General features: G+C 53.3%; 1 protein-coding gene across 1 annotated transcript in view; it reads left to right on the top strand.

Annotated features, from left to right (window-relative positions):
- WNT9B (Wnt family member 9B) overlaps positions 1-16,043 on the top strand; it is a 20,251-nt gene extending 4,208 nt beyond the window's left edge. Inside the window, exons 2-4 of the mRNA XM_007465252.1 lie at positions 12,424-12,680; positions 14,189-14,454; positions 15,319-16,043. Of these exons, the coding sequence (XP_007465314.1) occupies positions 12,424-12,680; positions 14,189-14,454; positions 15,319-15,792 (997 nt within the window). The 3' untranslated portion in view covers positions 15,793-16,043. The remainder of the gene's footprint in view (positions 1-12,423; positions 12,681-14,188; positions 14,455-15,318) is intronic.
- The last annotated feature ends 1,710 nt before the right edge of the window (positions 16,044-17,753 follow it).

The raw sequence follows: 17,753 nt of genomic DNA, 5'->3' as shown, positions 1-17,753 counted from the left end.
TGCTGAGTAGTATTCCACTGTATGGATGTACTGCAATTTGTTTATTCATTCACCAGTTGATGGACATTTGGATCGTTTCCAGTTTGGGGCTATTCCAAGTAAAGCTGCTATGAACATTCATGTACATCACTTTTTGTGGACATATGTTTTTATTTCTCTTGAATACATATCTAGGACTGGATATTTGGATCATATGGTCATTTGAATGTCTTTTTCATTGGGTTGTCTTATTGAGTTGTAAGAGTTCTTTACATATTTTGGATATAAGTCCTTTGTCAGAAAGTATTGGCAATATTTTTTCCCTGTCTGTAGCTTGCCTTTTCATTTTCTTATTGTTATCTTATGAAGAACAGAGGATTTTAATTGTGATGAAGTGCAACTTTTGAACTTTTTCTTGTATGGTTTGTGCTTTTTGTGTGTCTCATCCAAGAAATCTCTGCCTATTAGAGGCTGCAAAGATTTCCTCCTATGTTTTCTTCTAGAAACTTTATAGTTTTAGCTTTTACACTTGGATCTATGATTCTTTTGGGGTTAATTTGTGGGGATGGTGTGAGGTAAGCATTGAAGTTTATTGTTTTCCATGTAGATATCCACTTGTTCCAGCACCACTTGCCAAAAAGATGATCCTTTTTTCATCGTCATCTTTGTTGCAAATTAATTGACCCAATATATGAGGGCTTATTTCTGGACTCTCTATTCTATTCCGTAAGTGTATCTTTAGGCCAATACCACAATCTTGATTACTGTAGCTGTATGGTAAGTCTTGAAACCAAGTACTATAAGTTCTGTCCTTCTTTTTCAAAATTGTTTTGGCTACTCTAGATCCTTTGTATTTCCACACAAATTTTAGTATCAACTTGTCAATATCTGCAGGAAGGACTGCTGGGATTTTGATTGAGATTGCATTGCATCTATAAATCGATTTATAGATGATTGGCATTCTAACAATATTGAGTCTTCAGGATTATAAACTGCCCATATCTCTCTTTTGGGGGCTTTTAAGATTTCTTTCAGCAATGTTTTGTAATTTTCAGTGTATAGGTCTTGCAAACATTAAAAAAATTATTCCTAAGTGTTTTATGTATTTGGATGTTTTTTCAAAAACAGTTTTAGGAATTGACTGGGTCCTGAGAAAAACACGGTTGGAGGGAAGAAAGGGTAAAAGAAATTTTACTGCTTTGGGGTGGTAGATTGCAAACCAAACATCACTGATAAGAATCATTGTATTGGGGGAAGGAATTTAGGCTAGCTTGTCTCTGGGCTCAGCTGTAACCTGTGAGGAGCTGGGCTCTAGAGCTGGGGTCAAACCAGCCTCCTCAATGGACGGTGGTGGAGTTTCTGAGGCTGAGTGGGGAGGAAACAGAAGAGAGAGAGGCAAGGGTTCCAGGGGACACCTGGGCTGGAGTCTCCTAAGGAAGAGAGGTCCTGGTGCCTTTAGGCTTGTGTGCTCAGGTAGAAGTTGGGCTCAGGAGGAGGTGGGCCAGGTGCTGTGACGGAGACCCTCACCCTGGTATCAGCCTGAGCAGGATGGGAGCCAGCCTAATGCCCTGCTATAGTGTAAGGAGTGCTGGACTTGGAATCACACAGATCGAGTTCAAATCCTCCAGCCAACCACTTACTAACTGTGACCCAGAGCAAGTCAGTTAACTGCTCTGACCTGAGTTTTCCCATCTGTAAAATGGGCTAATCCTTACCTTGTAGGGTCATTATGAGGGTTTTATGTATATAAAAGTGCTGAAATGCTCTCCACATGTATGGAGTCCAGGAAATCTAGTGGCCCGTCTTAGAGCGTCCCAGGTTAAGGAGTTTCTTTTTGACATCTGTTCCTTCCTCTCTTCATCTTTATCCTAGTCGTTATATAATTTGAATCCTTCCTATACTCAGCCCTTTATGTGCTGTGCATAATCTCATTTAACCATTGTGACATCCCAGGAGGTAGATGCTGGTGGAATTATCCTCATTTACAGGTGAGTGGGGGCGTGGGGGGAAGCTCAGAGAGGCCAAGTGCCTTGCCCACAGTCACAGAGCCAGTGGCGGGCAGCACCTAGATTTGAATTCTAGTCTGTCAGAACCCGGAACCAACCTCTTCATCCCTGCCTCCTGCGCCCATTGACTACCAGCTGAGGCCTGCCTTCCCCTGGGCAGCTCTGACCCTCTGAGCCCTCCACCCCGTAGCCTACATCTCTCACTTGGCATACGTCATAGGTATCTCTTGCACTGCATGTCCATGTCTTCAACTCTTGCTTTGTTACCTAATTTTTTATGTGCTCACGTCTCTGGTTCGTGCATAGCGCCCTTTAAGCGGAAGTCCTGGGGCCCTGTTGTTGGTTGACTCCACCCACGGTCCCTAGCATTGCTTCCTGGCCCACAGTGAGTGTCGGGGTGGGCAGTCCCCTCTCCCTTTTGCTGACCCTTCCTCGCCCCCAGAACCTCCCTCTCTGCCCCATCATGTTTGCTCTTTTTGCATGGCCCTCTCAGGCACGTGCTGCTTGGCCACGACCTGGCCTCTGTCAGCACAGGACTGAGAAGCAAAGCAGAGAGCAGGCACTAGCCCCCATCAGACTCCGGAAGTCAACCACACCTGGCCTTCCATGGGAATCCTGTGGGCAGCAGAGATGAGCTGGGGGCGGGGCAGACACCTCAAGCCCAGACCCTCTCACTGGAGAGACTGAAGAGTCTCAAAGAGTCATGAGAAAATCAAACCACCATGTTCAGTCTGTCTTGGAAATCCCAAAGAGACTAGTTTTAGGGCAAGAGCAGAGAAGGTCTGCTTTCCCCATAGTGACAATCCCTTTGAGGCCAGATGTGTTTCAGATTTCAGGAGTTTTCCAATTTTAGCAAGATAATATAATACGCATACCAAGTATAACATAATATCCCTAGCAAGGTATAGGGCAGCCCCCAGTAATCGGACACGATTAATTTTGCAGAAAAACATCTACATGTTGGGATAAATATAGACCATAAATATTCTCACTTTGGTTCAGGCCAAGTCTTGCTGCCATATGAGTTCGCCAAAACTGTACCCCAAAATTGTAGTTGTCGGAGATTTCTGGAGTCCGGAATCTTGGATAAAATTTTGTGAACCTGTCACGTGTCATCACGAGAGGTTGGGTACATTGAGTTTTAAAGAAAGACCTGGGCCGAGTTCTCACTGTGTATCAAAGGGAGGCTCTGGCTGCCCAAGCACAGCTTATCCCCAGAAACTGGGGTTCAGAGGGAAGCAGCCTGGCTCTCCCTGTCCCCATAGGTGTCGAGCTGGTCGGAGGAGTCAGGGTCTGACTGACCGAGGCCAGACTGCCCTGAGATCTGGGTCGATCCAGATCCCAGTTTGAGGGCTGGGGCAGGCATGGCCACAGGGAAGCTTCTCCAGAGCCACACCCCTCCAGAGCCATGCCCTTCCAGAGCCTTTGAGGCTTGAGCTTGGGAAGGTTTGGTGGTGAGGATGGGGGATATTAGGTAACCCCTGCAGCCTGGGAGTGAGACGGCAGGGAGGCCAGTGGTTTGGACCTGGGAGTGGATGGGACTGAGGGAGAGCCTGGAGCTATACTCTGCCTGGCGTTAACACCTGAGGGATGTATGCAGTCAGCAGGTGCCTGGGTTGGTGATGGGGGTGCCTCAGGGGATGAGAAACCAGGACCTCTGCCAAGGGGGTTACAGCCTACTTGGAGAGACTGTCTATACAGCCCTGAGGAGGAAGAAAATAAGTGAGCCGTGCAGAACCAATGGTACTACATCAGGAAAACTGGGAGAAGACAAAGAAGTTGGATGGTTAGAGTGGGATGGGGCTGGCAAGTAAGGAGCACTTCCTGGAAGAGGCAGACAAGCATCTTAGGCTACTAGAGCTGGATAGGGCCTCAGGATCACCTTTCCGATTTCCTGCATTTTTGAGTCAAGTGTTGAAAAAGGCTGTGGTTATAAGAGTCCAGGGGATCCATGAGGGCTTTTAGACTGGGAAAGGCAACCCAGGTAGCAATTACAGCATGAAGAAAGGCATGGAGGTTAGAATGAGTTAGACATGGCAGGAAGACAAGGAAGAGCCTGGCCTGGCATGAGGAGAGGGGCCCTTTGCTACAACCCTGGTTGGCTCTGAATCCAGGAGATTCCAAGGTGGGAAGTTGTCCTGGTCCTGCTCTGGAGGACCCTGCTGTATTCTCAGGGAAGCCATTTATAACTCCATCCATACCCTGGGGCTGTCCTGAGCACTTGGGCCCTCACTAGGCATACTCAGGGAGTGGCTCCTTGACCAGGCTGGGGGTTCCTGCTATCCTTAGGGCTGAGGGGAGCGGTGTGGAGGGGCATGAGCCATCTCTGGGACCTGCAGGAGGACAAATGGAATCTGCAGCATGGGACATCTCCTCCTAGAGCATATGTAAACAGTGGAATTGTCCACATCACAGGGTGATCACACACAAGGCATTCACCAGGGGCCAGGCCCTCCCAGGGCCCACAGCCCAGCCTGAGCCTGCCTGTCCACAGGGATAAGGGTGACCACCCAAGAGCCTGTCAAGCTGGTTAGTTGGTCAACTTACCATGGTTAAAAAAACTTGACCAGGGCTTCCCTGGTGGCGCAGTGGTTGAGAGTCCGCCTGCCGATGCAGGGGACACGGGTTCGTGCCCCGGTCCGGGAGGATCCCACATGCCGTGGAGCGGCTGGGCCCGTGAGCCATGGCCGCTGAGCCTGCGCGTCCGGAGCCTGTGCTCCACAATGGGAGAGGCCCCAACAGTGAGAGGCCCGCGTACCGCAAAAAATAAAAAATAAAACTTGGCCAAAGTTGGCCAGCCGATGAGCCAGGATCCCATGGTCGGGGCAGAGCTGGGTGTGGGTGTTGGCTGCCCCAAGATGATACAGCCTCAGCGACTACTTGCCTTTCCCTGCTGTCCCCATGCTGTGACCCCTAAACGACTCCTCCCCTGGGTCAGGGCTGGGCTTGTGAACCCAAGAAGCTGGGGAAGATTATCTTAAGGCTTCCAGCCCCGCTTCTCTCCTCCACTTCCTTTCCTTACCCCAGACTTCCCCTTTCTCTCTTCTCTTCATGCTCCCAGACTCTCTCCTTTGAGCTTCCTCTGTCTAGCAAAGTATGTTCTCAGGTACTGGCATTATTATATCAGACTCTCACACTTCAATATGAATTGGCAGGCCACTGCTCCAAGCTTTATTTCTGACTCTTGGCTGAAAAGAAGCTGAGTTTTAGACCAGGGTCCTCTCTCCTTTCAGCTGCTCAGGGGGCCAGAGGAGTCCTGACCAGCCTTCCTTCCCTTCAATCCTACCAGCCTTGCGTTCCGATCACCCTAGACATTTACTATGGTGAAGGCTGCTTTTGCTTCCCTGAAGTGTTACATTAAAACTGAAAGCAGAGACCGCCAATCTTGATGGAAGCAGTCGGGAGACCCGGGGTGCAGTCCCAGCCCTGCCACCAACTCAGTGGATCATCTTGGACAAAAATCTTACATGAACTTCCAGGGCACCAGACAGATCAAAGCAGAGACTTGCATACTTGGCAAACCTCTTGCCTTCCTGCCTGCACTGCAGAAGCCTCTGGGGTACCTCCCAGAAGCCATCAGGGCAAAACATCTGGACTGGGTGATCCTGAAGGGTTTCCCCAGCCCTAGAATATAATGATTCAAGTGGTGTACATTTGGACCCAGCCAGGGAAGTGGGGGAGATGCTTATCATCCCAGACTTGTGAAGGGGAGGGATTCCTTTGCACAGGAGTGACTTTGGTACCCTCCATGGCCACTGTGCCACCTGATCCATCCATGCCAGGGACAGACTTCCCCTCCTCAGCTTCAGCCTGAACCTGAGCGGAGTGGCAGGGAGACAGGAGGAGGAAGGGGGAAGCATTTCCTCCACAGATGTTGCACCAGCCAGGCTCTAAATACTCGAGATTGTTGAGATGCAAAGCAAGCTTGTTGGGCGGCCTGCTTGCTGCCCACTTAGCTCCTGCGCACCGGTCTCCACGATGCCATCCTCAGCAGGCAGCCCAGTCCTGCGGCTGCAAAACAGGAAGTGGAGCTGTTCTCGGAGAGATAAAGCCCACAGCTGGGCCAGTCTCTTTTCTCTCTGAGCCAGGGGTGGGCTGGTGGGGGGCGGGGAGGTGTGCTGATTCAGTCCTCAAGGTGGGTTCTGAGGCTAAGAGGTGGGGAGGAAAGGAAGGCTGAGACCCAGACAGGGATGTAGCGAGCAGTCTGGTTTGTTTTGGTCTTCTGTGGCCTGAAGCTGATGCTCAATATTGATATTTAAATAAAAGAGTGAATGAAAGGGTGGGGGAGGGGGAGTTGGAGGAAAAGTGGGAAACGGTACCTGCCAAATTTGCCATTAAGGCTGCTCTGTAAGGACATCCTCCTGGAGGACGTATGAGGTGACAGTGAGTCTTGTCAAGGAGAGAGGAGTCTGAAGGATGGAGAGAGGGATGTGCTTCTCAGCAGAATAAACCTCGGGGCCCCTCAGATGATGGAAGGAGGGGAGAGGAGCCGGGGTGTGGAGGGGGCCCCCTCTCTGAGGAAGGACTGCCCGGAGCCATGTGCCCTCTTTTCCTGGGCCAGACATTGTCCTCACTAACTCTCCCCTGCTGGGAAGAGGTGGGGACTGGAGAGGGCAGGTGGGGGTGGGGAGTGTCAGTGTCAGTGTGAGTGAGTGTGTGTGAGTGTGAGTGTGTGTGTGTGTGTGTGTGCGCGCGCGCGCGCGCGCGCGCGCGCAGGGGGATTTAGTGAGGGCGGGAGAGGTGGGCTGAGATATTTGAGATGAAAGCACAAAAGGTGCACTTACCATGCAAATGGCCCTGCAGCGGAGGAAGCCTGTTATCAGAGCATCTAATAGGGTTTTGAGGGGCCAAGGCCAATGCTCCAGGCAGGGCAAGGCTTTCCTGGTTCCCAGGTAGCTGCCTGCAGTTGGCACCAGCCCTGGTGCCAGGAACAGCTCCTGGTCCCTCCAGCTAAGTGTCCAGACAGGCTGGCATTACCTGGTGTCCTGGGAACCGCCAGTCTTGTCCTGTGCCACCCACCTGCTCACCCACCCACATCCCAGGGGCAGTCTCCTCTGGAACCATTAGACCCTCTCGAGCAGAAACAGGGATGGGGGTGGGGGTGGGAGAACAGAGCCTGGGCACCCCCAGGTGATGGGAAGTGCTCTACACCTGCCGAGCCTTCTCCAGAGAGCTCCCAAGAACTTCCTTCAGCCCCCTCTCCACCCCGGGCCTCCCACTACAGGCAGGAGGGGACTGGCTGAGGTCAGGGTCTTACCCAGATGGTGTTAGGAGAACTGATCCAGGTCCCTGAGCAGCTATTGTTCCTCTGGGACTTGGGCTGGTTCAGAGCCTTCTCCTTCCCTGCCCCTTGGGGTCTGGGGAGAGTTTGCAGTGCTCTGAATCCAGCCAAGTTCCCTCCAGACTGTGAGCTCCTGGAGGTTATGAGTGTGTGTCCCAGCACCCAGCACAGCACCTGGCACGTAGTAGATGTTTAAGAATGACACTTACCTGGAGCTTACCGTGTGCCAGATACTGTTCTAAGAGCTCTACAGATGTTAATTCATTTAATCCTCACAGTAACCATGTGAAATAGGTCCTGTGATTATCTGCATTTCACAGATCAGGCACAGAGAGGTGAAGTGCCTTGCCCAAGGTAGAACAGCTAGTAAGAGGCGGAGGTGGGATTTGAACTGAGCCAGTCTGGCTCCAGTCATGCTCTCCCACTAGTCAAGGTGTATTTGTTAGATAGAATGAGCTCAGGGGGTGAGTGGACATCCCTGGGGTCACCAGTGAGGGCAGACCTGGGACCAGATTACCCAGGCCAGAACAGCCTTGGGGGCCTGAGGTCCTTTGGTCCCCACACTCTAGCAAGTGGTCGGTGATCATTCTAGGGTGAACTCTAGTTCTGCTCAGGGGTTCGCTGGTCCCTGGGGTCCTGTTGACCATAGACCAAAGCAGTCTCCTGGGAGGCTTCCCCAAAGCCTGGGAGAACCTACTTTTGCTTCCTTCAAGGTCATCCCAGATGGGGCAGCTTTAGCCAAAACTGTGGATGGGGTGAGTCTTGCGCAGGGTGAAAGAAGGCATGGGCGGGAAACACCAGCCATGGACGGAGGGGGTCTGGGGGGGTGGGATGTGAGATGAAGTCCGGAGGGGCTCCGTTGACCTTTCCCACTTTGGAAGGAGATGTGGTGGCCTGGGAAGTGGCTGGGGAGGCTCTGGGGTCAAAGCCGAAGGAATCTCATTGTGTGAGGGTGGAGGCTTCCAGTCTTAACGACCTGACCACCAAGGGCCATGGGCTGAGGGTGCAAAGGACAGAGGGGCACAGGCTGGGGGCAAAGAAGGGAAGAGAGCGGGGCCGGTCATGCGGGGTGGTTGCTTTCCTAATGGGACAAAAGAGGCTGGAAGTCAACTTGCGAGAGCCTGACAGGAAACAAGAATGGGGGAGACAGACCAGCTGGGCCAAAGCAGGTGCAACCGATGGGGAAGGGCTGGTCCCAGGTGGCTCAGGGGCACTTGAGTCAGGCAGGGGCCTGAAGGTGCTCTTATCCCTCAGTCCAGAAGGGTAATCAGCAAGTTTACAGGCTATTTGTCCTCTGCTCTTCAGTCCAGAACACTGCTCGCTTGCTTGACTGAGAGCGTCCGACCTGACCATGGGGAGGTGTCTTCATTAAAACCCCAGATTTTGTCTGGATTCCTTAGACTCAACAAAGCTCACTCGATCTTCTCTGGTTGTACATCTTACCCTCAAGATGCAACTAACATGTAGAGATTTTTGCAGAAGGGCTTGGTGGGTGGGGTTCTCAGGCTGGGAGTGCCAGATAGAATGATTTCTTCAATGGGAACGGATCATGCCCATGGACCCCGGAACAGATTGGAACCTGCAACACCTAGAATTCTTCTGAGGTCCAAGAAGAAACCGTCTCTCGCAGATGCCATGGCATCCATAGGGCATGTGTCAGACCATTTACTAGCACTGTTTAAGGAAATCAGTTGAGGTATTTTCTAAGTTTGATGTCCTGGCACTATTTCTTCAAAGAAAAAATGGTCCCAAACTGCAACATAGAAAACAAATAAAAGGGAAACTGGGTCCTGGTATGTCTCTCAGTTGTCTTCTTAGGTCCTATGGGGGCCCCTGAGGCAGTGTGAGGGGGCCTTTTTTGAGAGCAGCCCTGGGCAGACCAGGGCCCAGTATGGCCTGAAGCTCCTGTGTGGTTGGCTGCCTTTCCTGACCATTAATCGCTACTAAGTGTCATTACTGCTAATAAAATTAACCGACTTTATACTGGACTCCTGGGGCCATCAATCACAGGGTCTATTACACGAAATTAAAAAAACAGTGGCCTGTGGATGGGAGGAAAATGTGTTTGCCGAGCCTGGCTCACAAGTGCAGTGTAGGGTGTGCTGGTACTCCACAGCTGTCAGAAGGTGGTGATCGGGGACGGCACCCTTAATTAGACAAACTGACTCTCAGCCTTGACCTTGTTCTACAGATAGGAGTGTCTCAAGTAAGAACAGAGATGACCATAGGGAGACTCTGGGGCCAGGGGCTGAAAAGCTCCCCCAAATTCTCCCTCCCATTTTCACCTCTGTTCCTCTCTATGGGTTTGGTTCATTCTTTTTCTCTCTCTTTGGACCAGCTTTCTATCTCTTGAGTTACAAGCCCAAAGAAAGAGAAAACAACTGTATGCTCTCTTAAGTCAAAGAAAGAGAGAAAGCAAATGTATGCTCTCTTAAGTCAAATTCCAAATTCCCAGAGAAAGAACTGATTGGCCCAGCCAGGGTCATGTGATCCTCAGTGGTCTGATCAGCAGGCCAGAGCAGCAAGATCATATGGTATAAAATGGCCGACAGGGTAACCATGTAGATAGAAGGAACAGGTAGGCAGCCAACCCAACAGGTGTCTGAAAGAGTAATTTAAAGGGCTTAGTAATAAGCACTCAAAATGTGGTAGATAAGGGAATTCCCTGATGGCCCAGTGGTTAAGACTCGGCACTTTCACTGCTGGGCCTGGGTTCAATCCCTGGTCAGGGGATTAAGACCCCACAAGCCACATGGCATGGCCAAAAAAAAGCCCGTGGTAGATAATATTATATAATAGAATATAAATTATACATTAATATATAATATAGCTATAATGATATAAAAATTATAGCTATTGTTCTTATAATGGAATTTGATCCTTGAAGGATCTGCTGTCCTGTTGGCCAAAATTCCCATCATTCCCTGCTCATTCTCTCATCTGTTAATCACTACTACAAGGGAGATCCCAACTTCTGAAACACAAGAACTGCGTGAACAGAAGTTGCCCCTCACACCAGCCCCTGGTGTGGGGAGGAAGACATTTGAGGGGCTAGATGGCTGCTGCACCCTTTGCTCCTGCAGCCCCCAAGCTGCCCTCCACACCGGAAGTCAGTCAGGGTGGGGTCTCCTGGGCTGGAGTTGACGTTGGGTTCTGCTCTGGACCTGCCAAGGGTCAAGCTCTAATAAGGGTTTCCTGCCAGACTGCAGGGAGGGGTTTGGGTGTAGACCTGGTGGACTGGAAATTTACCCATTTGCCCCCAGATTAATGATTAACGGGTCCCTGCCCTCACCCTGTCTGGGAGGGGAGCCCAGGGCCAGGCTGGGCCAGGAGGAGCCCGATAGCATCTGTCTCTGCTCGGGGGTTTCCGAGATTTGCTCCACACTGGGTTGGCTGCACCTGATGGATTTGGGATCTACGGGCACTTTCTGGGGGCACCTGGGACCCGGCCAGGGCCCACACCCTCCCTGGGGTAGACGGGGAAGGTGTGGCATCCAGCCAGATGTCCTGGCTAGGGCAGGTGACTCCAAACAGGAGCGCCGTGCCCTTGGCTCTGTGGGATGTGCACCTCTCTGACCACTCAGGGCTTGGCCACAGGGCTTGCCTTGGCTGGTGGCACTTGAGCACTATGGGGTGCAGCCCAGACCTGGCCACACAAGTGACAAGTGCCACATCCAAGCAGGAGCTTTAAGAGCCATCGCCTGGTTCCACCTTTGATCTTTTACCACGGCCACAAGGCCAGCAAATTCCAGAAAGGGGCTGCTTCCTCCAGCCTGGGTGCCAGAATGATGTATATTTCACCCACTCCGAGGGCCACCGGGGTACAGGACAGCATATATTTTGAGCTGGGAGAAACATCTCATGGACCGCTTCTGGGCGGAGGGAGGGTGAGCTCTATTTGTAGTCCAGAGGGCATGGGTTCGATCCCTGGTGGGGGGATTAAGATGCCGCGGGGCACAGCCAAAAAAAAAAAAAAAAAAAAAATCACTTTAGTCCCCACCTTGCTGCTGATCTGCTGTAAGTCTCAAGTTAGTCACTGCCTCTTTGTAAAACGTTTGTTTCCTTATCTGTACAAAGGGAAGACTCTGCCCAGGTTAGAGAGTAAAACATCTTTGCAAGAGGAAAGAGTTTTGAGAAACTCCAGCTAGCAGGAAAGTGAAACAGGAAGTCCTAGGCCCTGTGGTTAGTAACTTTTCAAATAATCCTCCCAGCAGCCCCAGGAGGTAGCGAGGATCACACTTTTCCATTTTCCAGAGGAGAAAATCAGTGCTTCTAGGTTACACAGCTAGGAAGTGACGGGCCACTGGAACGTGGCAGCCTGACGTCAGCATCCATGGACTTCAGACATAGTAGAGCAAAGAGTCTGGAGCTGGTGGACTGACGAAAATATACTTCCTTCATCTTCATCCACCTGTCAGTCCATCCACCCATCCTTCCTTCCTCCCTTCATCTCTCCATCCTTCCACCTTTCCATCCATTCAGGTATTCCCTAAGTATCTTTTTGTAACAGGCATGGAGTGGCCGGATGGTTAAAGATCTCTCTGGGGATTATGGAAACAAGTTAGGTTGGCATGGCATTACTTGGGCAGCAACCTAATGTAAGGGAGAGAGGGATACCAGGGAAATTGGCTGGACGTCTTCTTACTGTCGACATCCCTCTGCCTGCCCCTCTTAGGAACATACAAGCCAGGCGGCAGCCAATGCTATGCTCAATATTTCCCAAACTGCCCTGATCCCCAAAGCTGCCCAGGGAATGTGGAAAATATACAGATTCCCAGGTCCTGTTCCAGACCAAGAGAAGCAGAATTGCTAAGTATAGATCCTGGGCATCTGTATTTTTAATAAGCACCTCAGATGATTTTTCTGATTGGGCAAGTTTGGGAAATAAGGTGGGTAAGAAGAGCAGAGACTTTGGCTTCTGGAAAACTTGGGTTTGAGATCTTGCACTAGCTCTTGTTATAAGCACCTTGGTTTCCTACTCTGTAAAATGGGGGCATGACCCCATGGGGCCAGCCTCCCTCCTAGAAGGGCGAATAGTGCAGCCCCCTGGAAGGCCCTTCCACTCACCTGCCCCACATTCTTAGGGATTGTCATCCTTCCTCCTCCCCTGTCACGACCCAAGGGTCACTGGTCTCCCTTCTCTCTTGCCCCCTCTAGCCTGACCGGGCGGGAGGTCCTGACACCGTTCCCGGGTCTGGGCACCGCCCCTGCCCCAGCACAGGGTGGGGCCCACCTGAAGCAGTGTGACCTCCTGAAGCTGTCCCGCCGGCAAAAGCAGCTCTGCCGGCGGGAGCCAGGCCTGGCTGAGACCCTGCAGGATGCCGCACACCTCAGCCTGCTCGAGTGCCAGTTTCAGTTCCGGCATGAGCGCTGGAACTGCAGCCTAGAGGGGAGGACGGGGCTGCTCAAGAGAGGTAGGGAGGTGGACTGGGAGGAGGAGGGCTGCGGGGAGGACTGAGAGGAGGAAGGCTGGGGGGAGGAGGGCTGGGAGGGTGGAGGGCTGGCAGGAGGAGGGTTGGTGAGGAGGAGGCTGCCTTTCCCACTCCAACGTTCCCAAGACCACGTTGCCCTTATGAGCCCAGCGCAGTCCTGAGTAAGAAGGGTCCTGGAGTTAATGAGGCCTAGCTTTTGCCTGTTTGGCGGGGGCAGGGGAGCAAGGAGGACACAAGAGAGGAGAGGCGGAGCACAACCCATTCCTGGAAGAGCCCACAGATGAGATGGGTGGTCCCCCAGTCCCTTCCCTCAGCCTCCTACACACACACACACACACACACACACACACACACACACACTCACACTCACAAAGGTATGAGAACAGATAAGGAGGGATGGCAGTTAATAGTCGGCCAAGTGACATGACACAGGCCAACAGCAGACTTCATTTGTTCATTGACTCACCTGCTTCTTTGTTGATCATAAGCATCAGTCCATCCCTCCCTCCCTCCCTTCCATTCCCACGCTCCCTCCCTCCCTCCCTCCCTGCCCTCCCCATGTCTCCACTTGGCCATCATTTCACTAAGCATCTGGTGAGGCTCTCAGTGAGCCAGGCACTGTGCTGGATGCTGGAGATACGGAGCCGAACAAGACCCCAATCTTCCCTCAGAAAGCATTCAGCCCAAGTGGGGGAAAAGGTCATCCTGTGACTATCACCAAGCATCAATGGGCTTTCGACAAAAAAGGGAGCGATGGTGGATCAGAGCAGCCCACCCCCTTTTAGGCAACTGTTCCCCGTGGCTGGGAGGGTCTGAGCAGAGCTGATGCCCCCCCGCCACCTCAGTGTCACAAGCACCCTAGGTATATCAGAGAGCAGGTAGAAGGTAGCGAGCTCACAGGGGAGGCCAGCTCTGGGCTGCACCCCATAGTGCCAGTGTTGTGATTGTCCTGGAAGTGGGTGGCTTGTTGGTTTGGGACCAGTCAGGTGGGAGACCCGAGGTCACTCAGTCATTGGGTCTACTCCCCAGTAGGTAGCAGAGGGTGACATTGAGAGGCATCAGGAAGCACAGGAAGCATATTTCAGAGGATCAGGGGCTCAGAAACGGGTTGGTCCAACTTGCTCACACATCAGCTTGGAGTCAAGGTCAATGGTTTAACCCAGCTTCGCCACTCGCCAGATGCCCATGTCACTTCTCTCTGCATCTGTGTTCTCACCTGTTTAGTAGAAGGAGAAGCCCCTGTCCTGCTGCCCTTAGAATCTGGGCACACACTCCCTTGGGAATTGGAAGTTCCATTTAAACAGCAACTTGCATGCTGAGTTTAAAGGGCAGGTGACAGGGAGGCTGCCCTGAGCTGTGCCCTCAGGTCCACAGGCCCTTCATCCTGCTCGCCACAGTGGCCCCACCACCTACTCTATCCTCAGAGGGCGGCAGACAGCCCCTGAGCCCATTCTCCTCCGCCCTCCCGATCCCCCCGGGGCCCGGCCCAGGTTTCAAGGAGACGGCCTTCCTGTACGCGGTGTCCTCGGCCGCCCTCACGCACACTCTGGCCCGGGCCTGCAGCGCCGGGCGCATGGAGCGTTGCACCTGTGATGACTCTCCGGGCTTGGAGAGCCGGCAGGCCTGGCAGTGGGGCGTGTGCGGCGACAACCTCAAGTACAGCACCAAGTTCCTGAACAACTTCCTGGGGCCCAAGAGAGGAAGCAAAGACCTGCGGGCACGGGTAGACGCCCACAACACCCACGTGGGCATCAAGGTGAGCAAGCCCTTCCCAGCCAGAGTGCAGGGCTGGGGAGCGAGGTCTCCAGGAGGCTATTATCCACCCTGCCCCCTAGCACACACACAGAGCCGGCCCAGGATGAACCTCATCCTTGCAACCAACATTCCTTGGGCATCCATTCTGGACCATTACAAAGTACCAGGAAGTAGGGAAGGATCCTGGGCATCACTGTTGGCTGGGCAGCAGGTGGGAGCTTGGCTCAGGATGGGGCCTTGGTGAGTCAGAAACGTGTTTGGAGAAGGGTCTCCATTCCAAGCACTGGCCTTCTTGGAGGTCCTAGAAGCCAAGGTAGTTTGAAAATTGATCTGGTACAACCCCCTGTCCCTTCTCCATTTTACAGATGGGAAGACAGAGGAGGCCCAGAGAGGGGAAGGAACTTGGCTGAGGTCACACAGTAGTGGGAGGGCGGGAGGGTAAAAAGTATCTAGGTCTACTCAGACCAGAAAGGTGGGAGAGGCTAGGGCTCCATTTCTTTAAGAAATTGAGTTCTGTGTTCTGTTTCCTTATCACTGAGTTTGTGTAAACCAGGGCTGCTGTGTTCAGTTGTGCAAGCTGTCTGCTCCACAAGGACTTCAGGCCAGGGGAGGAGCTGGGGCTAACATCCGGCCCACACTGCTCTCACCAAGATGTGAGGACCGTCTCTGCCCAGAGGAAGGGGCACCTAGAGCTAGTTTGCACTAAGGTGCCACGTGGGCCAGCTAGAGTCTTATCTGCGCCCCCCCCATGGGGACCTTCCCCTGTCTCTTTCCCATCCTCCTGTTGTTCCCCAGCCAGGGTTGGTGCTCTAGGGTCTGTGGGCCCGGGTCTCTGACCACGCCTCCCTTCTGCCTCTCCTCGCAGGCCGTGAAGGGTGGCCTCAGGACCACGTGTAAGTGCCACGGCGTGTCGGGCTCCTGCGCCGTGCGCACCTGCTGGAAGCAGCTCTCCCCATTCCGCGAGACAGGCCAGGTGTTAAAGCTGCGCCACGACTCAGCCGTCAAGGTGTCCAGTGCCACCAACGAGGCCTTGGGCCGCCTGGAGCTGTGGGCACCAGCCAGAGCAGGCAGCTCCACCAAGGGCCCGGCCCCACGGCCTGGGGACCTGGTCTACATGGAGGACTCACCCAGTTTCTGCCGGCCCAGCAAGTACTCGCCCGGCACAGCGGGCAGGGTGTGCTCCCGGGAGGCCAGCTGCAGCAGCCTATGCTGCGGGCGGGGCTATGACACCCAGAGCCGCCTGGTGGCCTTCTCCTGCCACTGCCAGGTGCAGTGGTGTTGCTACGTGGAGTGCCAGCAGTGTGTGCGGGAGGAGCTTGTGTACACCTGTAAGCATTAGGCCCCCTGCCCAGTGTGCCAGCTGGACTCTGCCAGGACCTCGCATGGCACTGGGCCACCTCGAGGCCACCCAGCTGTCCAGCCAGACCCCTGGGCAGGTGCACGCAGCGTGCATGCACTCACCCACGTGCATGCCAGTGCACATGTGCTCCTCTCCCCACTGGGTCCCATCAGGCTTCCCCTCCCTCAACTCGAAAGGTGGGAGCCCCACCCCTGAACCCAAGGGTCCCCAGCCTTGTTGAGGACTTGGAGCGGGAGGGCAGAGTGGGAAGGATGTGGAGGGAAATAAGGGAGGCCAAGAGAAGGGCAGGACTGAGGTTTTGGAGAGGAGAGGGGGTGCATCCCGCCATCTCGATTCCTGGGATTAGTGGCCTAAAGCCAGCAAGATGTTGGGAGGTGAGCTTCTGGGCCAGGGAGGCTCAGGGAGGCAGGGGCAGTCAGAAGCGAAGGCTGGGGTCTGCCTGGGATGGGCCAGTCCAGCTGTAAGTGTGACCGGGGTCCACTTGTGCTGTGAGGCCCCAGTGCAGCTGGCCTTCGTGATACACAAGACTTGGTTTATGAGTTCTGATTCGGTTACGTTTGTACACTCACAGCTACTCATCTAATTCAGATTTTTACCAGGGCTAGCGTTATAGGTGTGGGAAAGTCTTTGCTAAGCCTGGTTCCTTGGGGGACCCCTTCATTTACTGATGGTCCCCCACGGTCCCCCACTTTGGCTCTTACCTGAGGAAGAGAAGTGACTGCTAATTCCCTCTGATCCTGTGGACCTCTCCATTGCTGCCCTACTGAGGCCCTGAGACGGAGGAGAGAGAAGATGGTACATACACATGGGTGCACACAGGCACCCCAAACACACATGCATGCACACCCCTTGGACGTGCCAGGCTGAGGGCTCTCATTCAGTGACACACACCTCTCTGGTTCAGGATCAAGACCTTGCAGGGGTCACTTTGCTGGAAGCTGTGTGCTTTCCCAGAGCAGAGCCCAATGCCCGCCGGGAGGAAGTGACCTCCTTCGGGACGCCCTTGGCTGCTTTGCTGGCCCTGCCGCGCCCTCTGTCAGCTTCCTTTCTGCCGGAACCCAGAGTTGCTGACCCTTTGCTGAGACAGGAAACTCTTCAGAATCAGCCGAATGCTGAGAAACCAACTGTGCAAGGCCCAGGAAGAAGCCCCCGGGGCTCCCCGTGACCTCCAAGGGTGAGGAGAAGCTGCCCCGTCTTCGGTGGATCAGGCAGCCTCCGGAGGGATGCTGGAAGGATCTTTGGCAGCAGAGACTCTGATGAGAAGCCAAATTGACCTGAGGCCCCTCCCGAGAGTGACTTTGCTGACCCAAGCAGCTGGCCCACATCTTGGCAGGAAGAGAAAAAGGACAGAGGGCTGTTTCCCTAGTTTCTTCTGCTCCCCAACCGCAAGGAGACTTTCTCTCTGCCAGCCCGCTCTATCCTCCTCCTCTGAGACCCCAACCCTGCCTCCACCCTGGCTCAGCCCTAGGCATAAGGCAGCAGGAAGAGGGCGCCCAGTCCACCAACGTGCCATCTGCATCCCAAGTCCAAGGCTGGCAGTGCCGGGGTGGCAGGAAGATAAAGGGTAGCCTCTGAGGGACTGTGGCCACAGTCGGCCACTAACACTGACCAGGCCAAGGGCACGGGTCAGGCTCTGAGGGCCCCTCGGCCTGTGAGGTCTCCCCTCTTCTATTTCCCTGTTCCCACGTCTTTCTCTTCCAATTGCCCCCAAAGGTCCACCTCAGCCCTGCTGGGGCCCCTGGGACCAGTGACCACTGACCTCCCCTGCTACAGCTTTAAGGGAAACACTCACAGGGTATTTTTTTTTTTTTTTGTCTACCTCGCATATATAGTTTTTAGGGCAAAAGAGAATAATTTATATAGCTAAGATATATGAGAAAATATTTATGTTATTTATATAGTTTCTATATTTTATGGGCAGCTGCTCTGGGGCTTGTGTA

The sequence above is a fragment of the Lipotes vexillifer genome, unplaced genomic scaffold (assembly GCF_000442215.2).
Source record: "Lipotes vexillifer unplaced genomic scaffold, Lipotes_vexillifer_v1.1 scaffold979, whole genome shotgun sequence".
Taxonomy (NCBI): Eukaryota; Metazoa; Chordata; class Mammalia; order Artiodactyla; family Lipotidae; genus Lipotes; species Lipotes vexillifer.
This window is presented reverse-complemented; position numbering and strand designations above follow the sequence as displayed.